The sequence below is a fragment of the Phodopus roborovskii genome, unplaced genomic scaffold (genome assembly GCF_943737965.1).
Source record: "Phodopus roborovskii unplaced genomic scaffold, PHOROB, whole genome shotgun sequence".
NCBI classification, from domain to species: domain Eukaryota; kingdom Metazoa; phylum Chordata; class Mammalia; order Rodentia; family Cricetidae; genus Phodopus; species Phodopus roborovskii.
Window position 1 is genome coordinate 17,497,010 of NW_026126585.1, and position 17,774 is coordinate 17,514,783.

Here is a 17,774-nt window from a genome sequence, read left to right on the forward strand (position 1 = left end):
GCCTCTGCCTCCCGAATGCTGAGATTAAATTGGTTTTTTTTTGGTTTTCTTTAAAGACAGTTATTTTTAAATAATGACTATCCTGCATCCTCCCCAGCCTCTGTCAGTAAGATGGATTGCCTTAATCTTCCACATACTTCTCCAGGGCTGCCACAGCTGAGGTCTAGCCTGATGTAACAGAGAAAACTGGAACCCGTCTCCTAGTTCCTAGCCTTCTTGAGTGTTCGCCCCATGGTCACCACAGCAGTTTTTACAAACATGTTTGTTGCTGCCTTGCTTGAAACAGGACAGCGGTAGCAATGATACCCAGTTCCTCTTTCTGATGCCTTCAGCAGTCTGGTGCTTGCTTCCAGCTCTCAAGGCTCTTCTTCCTTCCACCAGGCTGGACAGCTAAAATGTCCCCAAGTGCTAGTTCTTTCTGCTCTAGGTCATTGCTGTCTGCTGGATATAATCCCCTGGGTAAATTCCTCTGATAGCCACTGGACGTGTTGCTGTTGGGCTTAGGGACGTAGCTAGTACTGCTACAAGCTGAGAAGCTGCCTGTTTATTTTAGTTAAATGCTGGTCCCGAGCTTCTGGGTGCATTCCTGTTTTTTTTTTTTTTTTTTTTTAAAGAGTGCTCTTGGGGTTTTTGAGATAAGCTCCTAGCTGGCCCTGAACTCACTATGTAGCACTCCTGCTCAGCCTTCCGAGTGCTGGGATTATCGGTCTATGCTGCTACCTCCGGCCCTTCAAGTACTTTTTCTTTTGTTCTTCTTGGCTATTTGCTACCTACCTGTTCATCAGATTTCAGCTTACTACTCGAGGGAGACTTTTTCTGTCTTACTGGTCTGTTGTTTTAACTTCGGCACAGTTGGCGGCACTTTAGTACAATATTATTTCACCCAGCGATTTCAACTCCGCAGTTACCAGCCTGCTTCTCTAGCAGTGGCCTGGCTGCTCATGCCGTAGGCTGGCTGGTGGGAATTCTGTTCAGCTCAGCTGCTGACATTAAATGTAGCTTTAACTGAATCTCTATCATTCTATTTATAAATAAAACTATAGAGATTCAAAGGCTGGGGTGAAAACTTGCTATCTCAGAGAGGCTGAGTAGCAATAGATGACACTCTCTCCTTGCTGGAATCTCCCCAAAAGAGAGGGCCCTTGTGTTCTGCCAAAAAAAAAAAAAAAAGAAGAGAAATGTGCCACTCCGAATCCCTCCCTACTACTTAATGGTCTCACTATCTCTTTCTGATGCTCTGTGATTACTTTCTGTCAGCTAGTTGCTAACTCAACTTCCTGACCCAAGGTTAATTTTATTTAGTTAATGCAAATGCAAACTCCAGGTTCATAGTGTGATTGAATAACCCCAACATTTTCTCCTTTTTGTCTAAATAAAAAGGACTGGTTTACGCTCTTAACACAGTAAAACTCCATACAATGAGAACAATTACCAAGTAAGGAGTATATTCACAGTGTCCGGTTCATTTCTATTTGGCAAATTCAGAAAAACTAATGCATCCTATCTTGTTGAGTCCAGAGTTCAGTACACAATTCACTTTCCATTCTAAACTGTATTAGCAGCCCCAAACTGTCTTTTTAAACCTCCAAACATTTCCCTAGGTAAATCATTTAAGCTTTTGTGTCTCTCAACCTTACACCCTTTTTCCCTCTTTTGTGAGTTTCTTTTCTGAATGTGGTAACAAGGAAAACTGTAACTATAACCATCTCATCCTCAACTCCATCAGAGACCCAAGAAGGACCTAATGTTACCTGAGTAAACAGGAATTGCAGGGCAGACAACTTAATTTCCAAAACTGTAGGAATGACAGAAGCAGCTGGCTGCCTGGACAGTCACCCAAGGTTCCTCTGCAACGTTGGGGCATCCAGCTTCAGCCTACGGTCCTAGAATATCTGACATATTTTTCTGTGAAGCAGGATTTTTGAAGGACTGTCCTACCTTGTGCTGAAAAAGTTCAAAGTCCTTTTGTGTCCTGCTCATCCAATTTAGACCACATACTCTCAGCAGGTGAGGCAAGGGCAGCTTCTTGCCCAGTAGCTAACTTTGCCACAACAAAAGCAAACTCCATTTGGAGGTTTTCAGATGCCCATCATCCTCTTTTGAAGTAAATTGATGCTGTCATGAGCAGATGTGTGTCACTGTCATAAAAGCATTAAGTTATTTATTAAGACATCTTAAATGCTATATTCTATAGGTCTCTGAACTATATCTGTGTTTAACCTTGAAATATAAGTACAAGTTTATTCTAGATGACTAACTACTAATCTGTATTTCTTAATTGTACATTACATTTTTAAACAAGCTACATAGGTAGAAACACCTTAAACAAGAATAGAAACATATACAGTATAACAAAAATAACCTTAAATTTGTATCAGTGTACAAAAATATTTATCAGTGTAAAATATTTGAGATTAATAGTTGCTTTTTAGTTTAAAGTAGATTCAATAATCTAACCTTTTATACTATCCCTTCCATCTGTCTAAATGAAGAATTTTTCTCTTACTTTTGTCTTATAACTATGCTACTTTCCTGTATAATTTAAAAATTTCAATCACAGCAAGAGCATGCTACTTAATAGCTGGTAGTACTCACCTATAATCCCAGCACTTGGGAGGATGAGACAGGCAAGGACTGTATTTGATTTGTTCACTGTTACGTAAAGTCAGTGCTCGTCACTTAGCAGAGGTTCTGTAAGTCCATGAAATGAAAGAACATGCTGAAACAGGTCTGCTTTCCAAAGTACCACAGGCGCTCGGGAGCCATGTACATGGTAACCCTGTTTGCTTTCGTCAGTTAGTCAGCCCCTTGGAAGATGCCCCAGCTGCATACGCCGAGTCCGCTGAGGGAACATAGGGCCAAACAGGTGCCTTTGGAAAAATCTTAGCTCTTATTGCACCTATTGCTTTTCTGGTGGCATAATACACACTTAGAGGGTGTGTCTTACTTTATCTACTTGCCATATATAATCTTCATGTGTATATATATATATATGTGGAACTGTATATATATATATGAATGAAACTGTATGTCACAAACAGTACATAATAGTTGATGAAATGCTGACTGACCATGCTTTGAAAACTGCAGCGTTATTTATGATGATAAAGTGAAATTCCTACTTTAGAGACAACTATGAATACAAAGTATTTTAATTTTTAACTAAGATAACATATTTCCTCTCCCATGTTAACTGAAGTTGCAGAAATGCCCAGATAAAAATTCAAGAATGGATACAATTCTGAGAAGAAAGCTAACATGTGACTGATGGTTTATTAAATACTATCTGTCTTAGTTCTTTTTAAATTGCATATAATTTTCTTCCTGTATCTGCAAAGATTGTTTTCCCAGAATATCCACATTTCTGGAAGATGGGAAATAACAGTAAAGGAGGACAGGGAGCAGAAAGGAGAAAGTAAGCATGGCTGTTTTTCAGTTTGTGGGAAACTTTCTAACTGGGAAAGCAAAAATCCATGGTGTTCGATTGTACATTTGCAGGTGGATTCTGAAGAGCCAGTCTTTGAGGCTGTTATCAATTGGGTGAAGCATGCCAAGAAGGAGCGAGAAGAATCCTTGCCTGACCTCTTACAGTATGTTCGGATGCCCCTGCTGACCCCCAGGTACATTACAGATGTGATAGATGCTGAGGTAAGTATGTAAGGCTACGGGTATCAGAACCTTCACTTTCTCCGTGGCTTAGTTTGTACAATCGAAAACAACAGTTTTAACATAGGTTCACCTGGTTCCCTTCAGCAGGATTGAATGCTGGAGAGGTAAAGCTGGGAACTTCCTAGGCATAAGAAAAGGTGATTGCAGGCGGGACAAATGGTTCTGCAATTAAGGGCACTGACTGCCTTTCCAGAGAACCTGAGTTCAGTTCCCAGCACCCACATGGCAGCTCACACCCATCTGTAACTCTAGTTTCAGGGGACGTGACACCTTCACACAGACCCTATATACACGCAAAACACAAATGTACATGGGGGGAAAAAAAAGAAATGTTAATTGTTTAACAAGTCAGGCTTTGTCACAAATGAAAATCCACAACTTGATTTTGTGCTTTGTTTATTTGTTTTGTTTTATGTGAGTCTGAGGGTTTTATAACCTACATTCATCCTCAGGCAACTTGTTATAGATTAACAGAGTGTAAGCCAGCAAGGTATTCTCAGCCAGTTCTTTTACTGGCAGGCTGCATTTTGTGGTTACAAAGAAAGGATGGATTGCTGTATTACTTAGCTAAAAAAGTAATTTTATAAGGAATCTTAAAGGAATAAAAAATCTAAACTTTTTTTGCTGGGCGTTGGTGGTGCACGTCTTTAGTCCCAGCAATTGGGAGGCAGAGGCAGGTGGATCTCTGTGAATTTGAGGCCAGCCTGATCTACAGAGTGAGTTCCAGGACAGGCTCCAAAGCAATACAAAGAAATGTTGTCTTGAAAAACCAGGGAAATAAAAGAAATAAAAATAAAATCTAAACTTGTATATATGAAAAATAATTAGTCAGCTCTATTGTAAAATCTCAGGGTGCATCCCCACTCATCAACAGTTTTTTTATGTCAGGAAGCTGAGGGTGGAAATGGCTACAAGGAAGTAAACATCACTGTCGATCACCAGCCCATCCTAGCAAGAAAGGTACATCAGCCAGCAATAGCTAGTGACTTGGGAGGGCAAGGTTTCTTTGGCTTGCACAATACAGTCTGTTGTTAAGGGAACAGTCATCACATGGCACCACAGTCAGGGCCAGAGCAAGGAGGGCTGGCGCTCCGCTGGGCTCTCCTTTGTTAGGCCGACCCCAGCCCATGAGACAGTGTGGCCCACATCAAGGGTAGGTCTCACCTCTCCAGTTCAGCCTTTGTGGAAACACCCTCACAGACACACCCATTGGTGCGTTTCCTAAACCAGTCAGGTTGATGGTGAAGGCAACCTTCACACCCTTCCATCTAGGTGTTTACATTGTGATTTGGTACAGAGATTCTGGAAGCAGAATCAGGAGGCTGCAATCCTAAATCAAGTGTTCCTGTGTGGCCTTGAGGGAGATGACCTCAGGTTTTCCTCTCTGAAGCAGACCTGTCATTACCCACCTCATACATTGTTGCCAGTATTCATATGAAAAAGCTTTTATAGTCATGTCTTGTACGACAATATTCACTACTATTGCTTATTTTCTTTTCAAATGCATTACTGAAAATGTCTTGGAGTCAAGCTAATAAACAAGAGCTTATGAGTTAGAGACCCTAACAGGAAACAAATGGCGTGCTCTGAATAGTGCAGTTTTGAGGAAGGCTTATTGTATAAAGGAGCTGTTTAAAAAGATAAATTTGGAGAAACAGTAAAAGACAGTGGGAGATGATAGTCCAAAACAGCGAAGCTGTTAACAGCTCTCAGTCTGAAGAGTGTGTGTGGAGAAGTGGTTACCGGGATCTGAAGGAAAGAGCTTTGAGAGGAGCCCTGACCTTCAGTGGATCTCATCCCAGCTAGAGGCCAGTGTGGAGACCACCCTGACCTACAGGGACCCTGTCAGAAAGAAAGGATAAGAAAGGGGAAGGGGAACATAGAAGGAGGTGGAGAAGGAGAGGGGCCTTTAGGGGAATTACTTCAGAGAAGCCATATTTTTCCAAAATGTCATTTTTTGACATTTTGCCTCACTCTTATCGAGATCAGGCTGGCCTAGAACTCAGTATGTCGCTCTAAATTGGCCTTGAAATCTCAGACATCCTTTTGTCTTAGCCTGCCAAGTGCTGGGATTACAAATGTGAAGCCCAGCATGCTCAGCTTCCCTTAAAATTCTTACTGATCAGGCTGAGAAGGCTCAGAGGTTAAGAGCACTGACTGCTCTTCAAGAGGTCCTGAGTTCAATTCCCAGCACCCTCGTGGTAGCTCCTAACCAGCTGTAATGAGATTTGGTGCAGCTCTTCTGTCGTACAGGTGTGCATACCCTTATGTGTGTCCTTTTGTTCTTACGCTGTTAGACATGGCCTGTGTTCACCCCTGTCTCTCGTGTTTCAGCCGTTCATCCGCTGTAGTTTACAGTGCAGAGATCTAGTTGATGAAGCAAAGAAATTTCACCTGAGGCCTGAACTTCGGAGCCAGATGCAAGGACCCAGGACAAGAGCCCGTCTCGGTAAGCTGGTGTTCCTGGCAGAGTGAGGGACAGTTTTCAGCTATCTTTTTTTCAGATGGTTGACATAGTTGGAAATAATCTGTAATGCACACAGTGAACTTGTTTCAGACTGGTTTTTAATCTTTTTAGACAAGTCTTCGCCGTTTTCCTAAAATCTGAGAGTATCTGTATGTCACATAACTGTTGGAGACTAGAGAGAAAAGTGTTTTATCATACATTATGTAGCATTTTTGCTTCAGCATTTAAACATAGGGCTTGGAGCTGGGGTTGTAGCTCAGTTGGTAGAATGCTTTCCTAGCCCTAGGTCCAATCCCCAGCACAATATAAACTGGGTGTGGTGGCAAATGCCTATAATTGGAGTGTAGGGGCTGGCGGAAGATTAAGGTCATCTTTGGGTACAAACAATTAAAAGCCAGCATTAGAGACTGTCTCAAACAAACAAACAGAAGTCCTAAACTCACAGTGCTTTTGGCAGTCACATATGGTAGGCAAAGTCCTAACCTTTGAGGCCAGTTATTACTTACCTTAGACAGGAAGTTTAATCTGCCTGTGCTTTGGGTGCCTTACCTGTGAACTGGAGTCAACATAGTTCTAAGAAAGTTCCAGTAATTAAATGATGCAATCTCGATAAAGGCTAGGATAGTAATTGTCACATAAGTGCTACCTATGTTAGCTATAATTCTAGCAAACAGACACATGTTCAAATCTTAGCCCCACCAGTGACTGGTTGGTGATAGCAGTTAGCAGTTAGCCGAGTAGTGGTGGCAGATGCCATTAATCCCAGCACTCAGAAAGGCAGAGGCAGACAAATTGTCGTGTTCAAGGACAGCCAGAACTACACAGAAAAAATTTGTCTCGAAAACAGACAAACATACAATTAATTCCTACAGGATGACAAGACATGATCTGTGTATCATGAACTATAAGCAAAAATATAGAACAGTGTATGTAGATGAAGAAGTAAATGTAGAAAGGTCTAAAAACAGAAGTTAGAGGAAAATATTCCAAGCCTCTGTCCGTCTTTTGTTTGATTTGCTTGCAGGGTTTATCTAGTTTTGTTGTTTTCAGATAGGTTCTCGCTCTCGTAACCCTCAGTAGCCTGACCCTGAGCATGAGCAATCCTGCCTCGTCCTTCTAAATTCCAGGGTTACGGGCATAAGTCACAACATCCATTGTCTTGTTCTAGTTATAAAATAACTTTTCTAATCATACAAATAGTATTAAATATATTCATATTACTGAGCCAAGGAGAAAATTATAGCAGTCATATAATGCCTTTATCCTAAGTGTTCTCGGTGGAATGGGGGAGGGGGATAATTACCGGCGTATCAGTAAATTATTGATATTTAAAAAAAGATACGCAACCCAGGTTCCATCTGTAGAGAGTGAATGGTTGAGGGGCTTTGTGGAACTATGTAAAACACTGAGTCATGCATGCATAGCTGGGGATTCTTCATTTCTGTGAGAGGACAGGTGTGAGAGTCAGTTCTTTCCTCCCAATGTGTCCTGCGATCGATCCAGCATCAGGTTCTTCTCAGGCTTGATGAAAAATGCCTTTTCCTGTGGAGTCAACTCATTGACCTCAGCCTTTTCCTGTTTCTTTTTCAAAACAGAATCTTGCTCTGTAGCCCCGTTTGACCTCAAGTTCTTAGTTGTCTTGCTTCTATCTCTTAAGTAGCTGGACCACAAGCCTGTGCCACCAGCACCAAGCTGTGCTGACTGCACACCTAAGAAAAAATGAAGCTGTCATTTTACAATGGGCGTATAGCTTGCCTTGAGTGGGAGGCCTGGGGTTTCATCCTCGGTACTTAAAGGCAGAAACTCTTGAATACTTCATTATAGAAGCCAAGACCCACCACACAGCGGTTAGCAGGGCTATGCCACAGGTAGGATGGCAAGTGTTGTTCTTTTGTTATAGGAATAAAGCTGGAGAAGGGGGGGGCGAGTGGGGATCCCAAGGGAAGGGACCACGTGGGAGAGCACAGCAGGTTCCACAGCAGGTGAGGGTGACCGGGGTGGAGGGAATAACACGCTATGCAGAGCGGGAGATGAATCTCTGAGTTTGAGGCCAGCTGTCTACAGAGAGAGTTCTAGGTCAGCCAGGGCTGTGGAGAGGAAAGAAACCAGGGAAAGGTGGGGAGGCGGTACAGCTCAGTGAGCGAGCACTCGCCAGCGCGTGTGAGCCCCTGGGTTCAGTCCCAAAGGTCAAAAAATGAAAGTGAGTTCCAGGCCAGCTGAAACTACGAAAGAGACATGTCCTCAAAGCTGCGACAAAACCACGTGGCATGGTAGTGCACACCTGCACTGAAACAGGAAAAAAAAAAATCACAAGCTTTGGACCATACAGAGCTATGTGGGTAGATCCTGTCCATCTCCCTCCTCTCTACCCCACTCCCTAGAAAAAGGTTTTGCTGGGCAGCTCCTGTTGGATTCACTAAAGCTTGCCTTGTTAGCAGTCTTATCTTTTTGGATTCGAGCCTAGCCGAGCCTTGAACAGCTAAGCCATCTGTAAAGCCTGGGTAGCAGTCTTTTAAAACATCTTCTGTCCGAGAAAAATTATAGAAGTTCTTTATAGCAAAGGTTGAGGCCTAGTGATCCAGCTTCCTAGTATGTAAACCTATGAAATGCCTAATTAAGTCGGCATGGTGACACATGCCTATGGTCTCAGTACTTGAGATTTAGAAGCACAATGGTGAGTTTGAGGCTAGCCTGGACTACATGTCAAAAACTTGGAGTGACTCATGTTGACATCTCTGCCCAAATTCTACTATGGACTTGACTATTTATGGAGTAATTTTGGGTTGACAGGCCATGCTGCCATTTTTCCAGGGTTTTCTCTACCCTTTGCAAGCTGCCTGAATGAAATCATATCAAAAGAACGTTGTGGGGTTTTTGTTGTGTTGTTGTTGTTGTTGTTTGTTTGGTTTTCTTTGTTTTTGAGGCAGGCCAGGCTAGCCTTGAACTTACAGAGGTCTGCTTGCTTCTGATATGTTTGTTTGTTGTTTAAAACTTAGGAATTACATAGTATAACACAAATGATGGCTGAAAAATGGAAAATGGAAAACTTACTGTATTTTTCTGAACATTGAGGCCACCAAACAACATCCTTAACCTATTTGAGCCTTTCTGCTTACATTCCCCTATAAGTAGTTACTCCGCCAGGATGAAGTAACTGCCTTTCCCTGCCTTTGTTCTTAGGAGCCAATGAAGTGCTTCTGGTGGTTGGGGGCTTCGGAAGCCAGCAGTCTCCTATCGATGTGGTAGAGAAATACGACCCCAAGACACAGGAGTGGAGCTTTTTGCCAGTAAGTCATGTCGGAACCATTTTTGGCAGAGTTTAAATGTCCTCGATCCCTGATAAGTAGATCATGAAAGATGAGCTTTGAGAACAGAAACCTTGAGATAGCATAGTGTCCCTTATGGCAATGTCATGTGTACAGTTAGGTATCCAATAGATGGTTGCTTTTCTTTCCTTTGGATGGTAGTGGTTTTTCTTGGGCTTTTTCTACTCTTTATTTTTTTATGTGTATCCATTCATGTGAACATGTCTGTGCTATAGCATGTATGTAGAGGGCAGAGATCTTTCAGGGTTCAAATTTGGGTCATCAGCCTTGGCTGCAAATACCTTTACTCAGCAAACCATCTTTCTGGTTGTTTTTCTTTCTTTTGGAAACAAAGTCTCACTATGTCGCCTCTCCTGTAGGCCGTCTTCCTTCCTCAACCTCCTTAGTGCCAGGGCTACTATGTATGTACTTGGCTTGTATTTTGAGGTAGGGTCTTGCTGTGTATCTCTGGCTGGCCTGATACTCAATGTGTATCCCACGCTGACCTTGAACTTGTGTCAATCCTGCTTCTGGCTGATAAATGCTGGCATGTATACACCACCATACCCAGTTTAGTTTGGACTGAATAGCCATTGGTCATGGTGTCCTAGACTGAACTGGGGTTGTGTTAAGCCTAACTGAAATGGTAAGTTTGTATATCCTTCAGGGTTTCAGTATTGCATAAACAAGAGCCGTCTCTGAGCGAACATGGAAAATCTTACCCTTTAGAGTATTTCATTCCAGGCTCTTGGATAAGGAATATACCAATACCGTTCTTACGGAAGGATATTCAGTCTCTTAGCCCAGTGCCTTAAAGAAAGAAGACAGTAGAAAGCCAAAAGTCTTTTGTAAACCTTGGAATGAGGCAGAAGGATTTCATTTTGTAGGCAGTCACCTTCTAGCCCCTTTGGGGTGAACCTTATTTGCAAGGAGGTTTCTAATGACAAGGAACAAACAGAGAAGGTAAAAACAGACGGGTATTGGTGTCGCACACCTTTAGTCCCAGCACTGGGGAAGCAGAGGCAGGTGGATCTCTGAGTTCGAGACCAGCCTGGTCTACAGAGTGAGTTCCAGGACAGGCTCCAAAGCTACAGAGAGAAACCCTGTCTCCAAAAACCAAAAACCAAAACAAAAATCAGGCAGGGTATGGAAAGAAAAGGCAGGGGCTAGAACTTGCCCATCTAAAATTCTATGATTTCTCTTCTCTCCTAAATCCAGAGTATCACTCGAAAAAGACGGTATGTGGCCTCAGTTTCCTTACATGATCGGATCTATGTAATTGGTGGGTATGATGGCCGTTCCCGCCTTAGTTCAGTGGAATGTCTAGACTACACGGCAGAGGAAGATGGGGTCTGGTATTCTGTGGCCCCTATGAATGTGCGGCGAGGCCTTGCTGGAGCTACCACACTGGGAGGTAGGTTTGATGACAAACGGTGTTCTCTTATCTGGGTTATTGTCCTTGCCTCCTCCACTGTCTGGCAGGAGTATGACCTGTGAGGAAAAATGTCTAAGTTCAAATGCTCACTTAGTGTTAGCTGACACTACTCATTGTTTGTGCACATCCCAGCACTCGCTACAAAATCCACTATTCAAGTGTGCTGAATGGTAATAGTTGCTGGCCATATTTTTTAAACTCCATTTGAGCCATCTTCAAATGCTTTTAACTGTTTCTTTCTTTCTTTTTTTTTTGTTTTTTTTTGTTTTTTGTTTTTTTTTTTTTTTTTTTTTCTTGTTTTTTGAGTTTTTGTTTGTTTTTGTTTTTTGTTTTGTTTGTTTTGAGACAGGGTTTTTCTCTGTAGCTTTGGAGGCTGTCCTGGAACTCACTCTGTAGACCAGGCTGGCCTCAAACTCCCAGAGATCTGCCTGCCTCTGCCTCCCAAGTGCTGGAACCAAAGGCATGTGCCACCACACCCTGTGCTTTTAACTATTTCTTAAGTATGTCATCATATACCTCTCTTCTCTTCTGGTTATTTTTTATTTTGGTTTTTGATTTTTTTCTCTTGAAACAGTTTCACTATATAATAAAGCTCAGATTGACATTAAACTCATAATCCACCCTCATCTGCCTTGGCTTACTTAGTGCTGGGATTTCAGCACTCTGTACCAGTACCACACCTTGGCCTCCCGGCTTACACTGAGATATATGTATGTATGTACGTGTGTATGTATGTATGTATGCATGTGTCTATCTATCTATCTTGAACCTGTGGCTTTCCTGCCTGAGCCTGCTGGGCTTAATGTCTTAATGCCAGGCTTTAAATGTCTTGGTTGTACAGCCTTTCTTGCTTCTGAGGTTTAACTGACTTAACACATGAGGGAGAAATGCTCAGGGTGAAAAATATACTTTCACAATAATGTATTTATGTAGTGTCATACAGTACCATATATAGTTCATATGCATAATGGGAAATTTAAGAAATAATAATAAAAATCAACTTGAAGAAATACTGAGGAATTTGTTTGCTTAGGATAAGATCTCAAAAAAAAAAAAAAAAAAAAAAAGGATAAGGTCTCATATAGCTCAGGCTGACCTTGTACTTAGTCTGTAGTCAGAAATGGCCTTGCTTCTCCTAGTCTCCCTCCCTCCCTCTCTCCCTTCCCCTCTCTCTCCCTCCCTCTCTCCTGCTCTCTCTCTCACACTCGCACACAGGTGTTGGTGGCACATGCCTTTAATCCCAGCACTCGGGAGGCAGAGGCAGGCGGATCTCTGTGAGTTTGAGGTCAGCCTGGTCTACAGAGTGAGTTCCAGGACAGCCAGAACTATTACACAGAGAAACTCTGCCTTGAAAAAGTAATAAATAAATTTTTGAAAATTTTGTAATAAAGATGCTAAAATGTAGCCCTTCACAGTTGATGGCGTCTGTCAAGGGAATGGGAAAAGACTCAGGTTTTTTTTTTTTAAGGGACTGGCCACTGGGAGTTTGATCATTTGTCACTGAGTTTATGGGCAACACAAATCGTACCTGGTTTTTTGGTTTTTTTTTTTTTTTTTTTTTTTCTTAAAATTTTTTTTGTGGGGAGGACACAAGGATGGGAGGGTGGGCCTGAGAGGGATGGGATTGAGCATGGTCAGGGTGCAGTGTGTGGTATTCCCAAATAATCAACAAATATTGTTGGGGGGGAAATGGCTTTGTACGCCTGCTCCCCCTTTATGAACCTCCCAAGTGCTGTAATTGTGTGTGTGTGTCCACCCCCACCTTAACAGTGGGGAGTTTGTAGAGAAAATGATCCTTAGAAATGTCTTCTTAATAGTCTACTTTGTTCATTCTGAGCAGATATGATTTACGTCTCTGGAGGCTTTGACGGAAGCAGGCGTCATACAAGTATGGAGCGGTATGACCCAAACATTGATCAGTGGAGCATGCTGGGAGATATGCAGACAGCTCGAGAGGGTGCAGGACTAGTAGTGGCCAGCGGAATAATCTACTGTCTAGGTATGCGTCTGTGATGCGGGATGGAGAGAAGTCAGTGTTTAGTAGAAACTGGAGGGCATCACTGTCACCAGCATTAAGTCCATCCACCTGCACCAGCAAGAACTCTGGTCTATCCCAGTGTGTTGTTCATGTAGGGAATTGCATGTGTGAGCTGGAACTCTGGAAGAACTAACTGAGTTACTCACAGAAGGCCAGCTAAAACGAGCCTAAGCATCTGCCTTTCTTCCTGGGATATTCTCTGCTTTGTCTTTCAGGAGGATATGATGGCTTGAATATATTAAATTCAGTTGAGAAATATGATCCCCATACAGGACACTGGACTAACGTTACACCCATGGCCACCAAACGTTCTGGTAAGACCAGGTCTCAGACAGGATGGAAGCTCACAGTCCTGCCGTGTACAGTGTTGGTATGGCTACACTGTGGTGTCGGGAGGGTAGAGCTGTAGTTCTCATCTCACTGCAGGCAGGAGGCACATTCCTGTCTCCTTCATCTGTGTTCTCCAGATGTTAGGATGATGACGGTTTAAACTTTGCGCTAGATTATAAATTTGAAGGCAGACATTTCTTCCTCAGCCTTTAGCACTGCTATCTTGCCTGTCTAGCATAATTTTGTATGTGTAGTACATATTTAAATAAATGTTTTTGTTGTGTTGTTTTGGGTTTTTGCTTTTTTTATCTCTTTGAACTTATTTTTGGTTTTGTTTGTTTTCTTGTTCACACACGTGCACATACACCAGACAGGGTTTCTCTCTGTAGCCATGGCTGTCCTGGATCTCACTTTATAGACCAGCTAGCCTTGAACTCAGAGATCTGCCTACCTGTGCCTCTTGAGTGCTGGGATTAAAGGCATGCACCATCATGCCTTCCTGGACTTTGTTTTGAGGGTCCTACCATGTAGTCCTGGTTGGTGTACAACTTGCTGTGAGGTGGTCCTTCTGCTCTGGCTTGCAGTTACATGACCACATCGCTAATTTTTTTTTAAGCTAAGATCTCACTGTATGTAGTATGTAGCTCACCCTGACTTCAGCCTCCCAAGTACTGGGATTGTACATGTGTACCATACACCTGATAAATAAAGGCAATAAAGTACATACAATCTCTAATACCTAAGAATGAAAACCTTTTTTTTTTAAATTCTGCACATGCACACAGGGCCTTGCATGTAAGTATGCTAGCACAGACCTGCATCCCAACAGCCACTGACAGCTGCTGGCGTGGGAAAGGCTGAGGTGCAGCAGAGCAGACACTGCTGTCCCAGTGAACTGCCTCGGGACAGCGCTCCCGCAGCGCCATGGCCTTGGCCCTTGGCATCTTTAACCGTGACTGGCGCCTTCCCCCACCTTTGTTTAGCCAGTTGTGAGTTAGTAAAAGCGACCATCTCAGTTCTTCTGTTACTACTCCAAGTCCTAGCCAAAGGGTTAGCCATTGCATGGAGTAGCGTTTGCTGCCTCACAGTCTTCCAGGCCTGTTATACTCACATCTGCATCCCTCGTCTTCTCCAGGGTTCAACCATTAGTGACCATGTTTTGTTACTGGGTTCAGATGCTGGGCTTAGTGCCGTTCATTTGCTCCTCCTCTTTTTCCCCAGGTGCTGGAGTAGCCCTGCTGAATGACCATATCTACGTGGTGGGGGGGTTTGATGGTACAGCCCACCTTTCCTCTGTAGAAGCTTACAACATTCGCACTGATTCTTGGACCACTGTCACGAGTATGACCACCCCACGATGCTATGTAGGGGCCACAGTGCTTCGGGGGAGACTCTACGCGATTGCAGGGTAAGGGTTTTGAAAGTGGGGTAGAACATGGACTAGAGTCCATTCTGCCCATCATCATTTTGGAAAGAGGCATAGCGTGTGCTGTAGGTGAACACCTGCCAGGGCCGTGCTCACTCCCACCCCAGTACGGGGAGTGGAGGCTTGCATGCGGTAGGCGAGGTGAGTGCCCCATTGCTGAGCTACACCGCCAGCACTGGGGACTACTTTAAATGTAGGACTTGCTTGTCAAGGAGTGACAGCCTCATCTCTTCTGTTTTTCCCCTCTCAGATATGACGGGAATTCTCTGCTGAGTAGCATTGAGTGTTATGATCCTATCATCGACAGCTGGGAAGTGGTGGCCTCCATGGGAACCCAGCGTTGTGATGCTGGTGTGTGTGTTCTCCGAGAAAAGTAACTGGATTTGAGCGCCAGCTGGAGCTAGTGACTACTCCAAGGCAGAGTTTGTGGGAGAATCAAGGATCCTTTCCAGAATGTCTATCTCTGCCTGTGTGCACAGGGTGATTACAGGCGCCAGTGCTATGATGATTGTACTTATTGATACACATGCTCCTTCGCACTGGTGATGTTGCTCAGAGGGTGGCAGCAGGTGCTCATGGGAAGAGGATGCGCATTGGGATGAGAAAGCAGATCATCTCTCTGTGGCCTGAGGAGGAGCACTTTCTTACTGTTTCTAACTTACCATGTGCTTGGGAGAACGTACGTGTGTGTGTGTGTGTGTGTGTGTGTGTGTGTGTGTGTGTGTGTGTGTGTGTGTGAGTGAGAGTGAGTGTGAGATGCTTCATGTATTACAGAGAATTAAGGTGAATATGGCCTACTAGGTGTGGGCAGTGTCCACAGTGTCCAGCCTAGGTGATTGGAAGGATATCAGCTTATATAAGCCTGGTAAAATGAGTCATTTTCCAGCCTCAGAAGCAAAAAATACCTTTTCTAAAGGTTGCTCTGGCCACCACAGTTCCTTCCTGGAGGAAACTGAGATCACTGTTACAGTTTGAGAGGCCAGGAGGAAAGAGCCATATGCTATTCTCACTTAGGGAGACATGGTTGGTGTAGAGATTTGAGTAAGTGCTATAAACGGAGTGGAATGTGAGTGAACCAGAATATCCCTGGAGTGTAAGCTGGAGGGCTGGAGAAGACATATTTGACCCCCAAGTCTATCTAATGCAGAATGTTGTGCCATCTTGGCACTGGAGACTGAGAGAGTAACAGTGGGGGGAAATGCTAGAATAAGATGGTGTGAATGTGCAGGGTTCACTCTACCTGTGGTAAACAGAAGTACCTGTGACTTTACAATCTTAGTCCCTGCCGGGCTCAAGTAGCCACGGTACTGTTCACCTTTGAAAGGGTGAAGACCAGCTTTCTGGTGAATCAAGTGATACTATGTCACTACACTTCCGCACTATTTATTTGGGGATGGGGTGGGTGTGGCTGCAGCCTAGTAGTTCAGGTGCCTGATTGCTGCCCTGCTGTTTTAAGGGCACACTTTGCTAAGGCGTGCTTAATACTGCTGTGCGTGGTACATTCGGTTCTCTTCCTGCTACACTTTCTGTGTCTGTCTTTAGAGTGCATTCTGCTCATCCTGGAACAAAATAACCAAGATCAACTGAAAATCTTTTGTTGGTTCCCATACCTCTGCCAACATCTCTGACCTGCCATTCAAGGCCCCTCTGTCATAGGGTGACATTCTTGCATTATTAGTATAGCAAGTATGGGAATATGATAGCCTAAATTGGGCTACATTTTATTTCCCCTTTGCTGTGGAATTCCACTTTTCCCTCATTCCCTAATTGTGTTGGCCTACAGAGTTAATTCCCTTTGTATTTTTTTAAGAAAATATTAAAAATGGACTGTCTCAAATGGCTTTAAGAGAATCTGTGGCTCCTGGTCTTCCAACCTGTTTACCTTGTGTTTATCAAAGAACTCTGCTGCTGCTTTGGCCCCTTTCACGCTTGGAATCTACATGAAAACAAAAGGTAAAAAAAATAAATAAAAGAACTGGGTGATGGTGGCATACACCTTTAGTCCCATCACTGGGGAGGCAGAGGCAGGCAGATCTCTGAGCTCGAGGCCAGCCTGATCTACAGCCAGAGATAGACAAAGAAACCCTGTCTCAGAAAACAAAATGGATATAGAAGCAAAGCCCTGAGCACATTTTAGTGCCCGCTTAAATTGTAGGGTTTCAATCACGCTAGTAGTCATCTTTGTTTGCTTCAGTTAATGGCATGTGATCATACAAAAACTTGTGTACAAGACCTGCCATACAAGACTCTTCCTCTCTCTCCCCTCCCCCTTTCTTAAGACAGCATCTCACTATAGCTTTAGCTGGAAACTACAAGTGTAGACCAGGCTGGCCTGGAACTCACTGAGATCCACCTGCTCTGCCTGCCTCCCCATGGCTGGGATTAAAGGTGTGCTCCACAATACCCAGCTAAAACCACAAGACTCTGTTGGTCCCAGAGCCAAGCAAAGCAGAACAAGAGGATGACGCCCTTTGCCTGTCTTAGCACAAGGATTGTGTCTGCTAATAGAACCACAGCCTGGGAAATGTTCCTTTATCGTTGAAAGAGCTAGGGAAGGTGCTGGGAACCCACATGGGGGCTTCCAACAGTTAACTCCAGTTCCAGACATCTGGTGCCCTCTACTGGCGTTCAGGGGCACCAGCACACACAGTGCACCCACGTTCAGGCAGAACACAAACATGTTTTTAATCACAGAAATAGACCTAACTCCATACAAAGCTATTTCCTAACCCATTCTTGACGGCAATACTTTGTTCTTGAGTTGAACTACGAGATTCGATTTGAGTCTGTGACCCACTCGGACTATATCACATACAGAGTTCCCATCGTGCCATGAGGGCAAAGGCCGCGTGTGATTTAGTTGCTTCTCATTGGGATGTCCTCCCGGTCTTCATCAACCCATCACTAGGATGACTAGGATACAAAGATCAGTTAGAAAAGAGCGGCGGCTTTGGAACTCCCTGTCGGTTTGTAGACACTGCCCTGTGCCTTAGAAGGAGATCGTTTCCAGAAGCACTGCAAAAGCGCTTCGCTGCCTGACAAATGGCCACTGTCAGGCCCCAGGCTTAAGATTCGCACGCAACTTTTGCGACACGAAATGTACC

At 43.7% G+C, this 17,774-nt stretch overlaps 1 protein-coding gene across 1 annotated transcript in view; it reads left to right on the forward strand.

Moving 5' to 3' along the window:
* The window catches only part of Klhl12 (kelch like family member 12), a 28,114-nt gene extending 11,593 nt beyond the window's left edge, over nt 1–16,521 (forward strand). The window contains exons 4-11 of the mRNA XM_051203925.1: nt 3,499–3,648; nt 6,004–6,118; nt 9,317–9,423; nt 10,660–10,855; nt 12,717–12,875; nt 13,130–13,228; nt 14,466–14,652; nt 14,921–16,521. Of these exons, the coding sequence (XP_051059882.1) occupies nt 3,499–3,648; nt 6,004–6,118; nt 9,317–9,423; nt 10,660–10,855; nt 12,717–12,875; nt 13,130–13,228; nt 14,466–14,652; nt 14,921–15,047 (1,140 nt within the window). The 3' untranslated portion in view covers nt 15,048–16,521. The remainder of the gene's footprint in view (nt 1–3,498; nt 3,649–6,003; nt 6,119–9,316; nt 9,424–10,659; nt 10,856–12,716; nt 12,876–13,129; nt 13,229–14,465; nt 14,653–14,920) is intronic.
* The last annotated feature ends 1,253 nt before the right edge of the window (nt 16,522–17,774 follow it).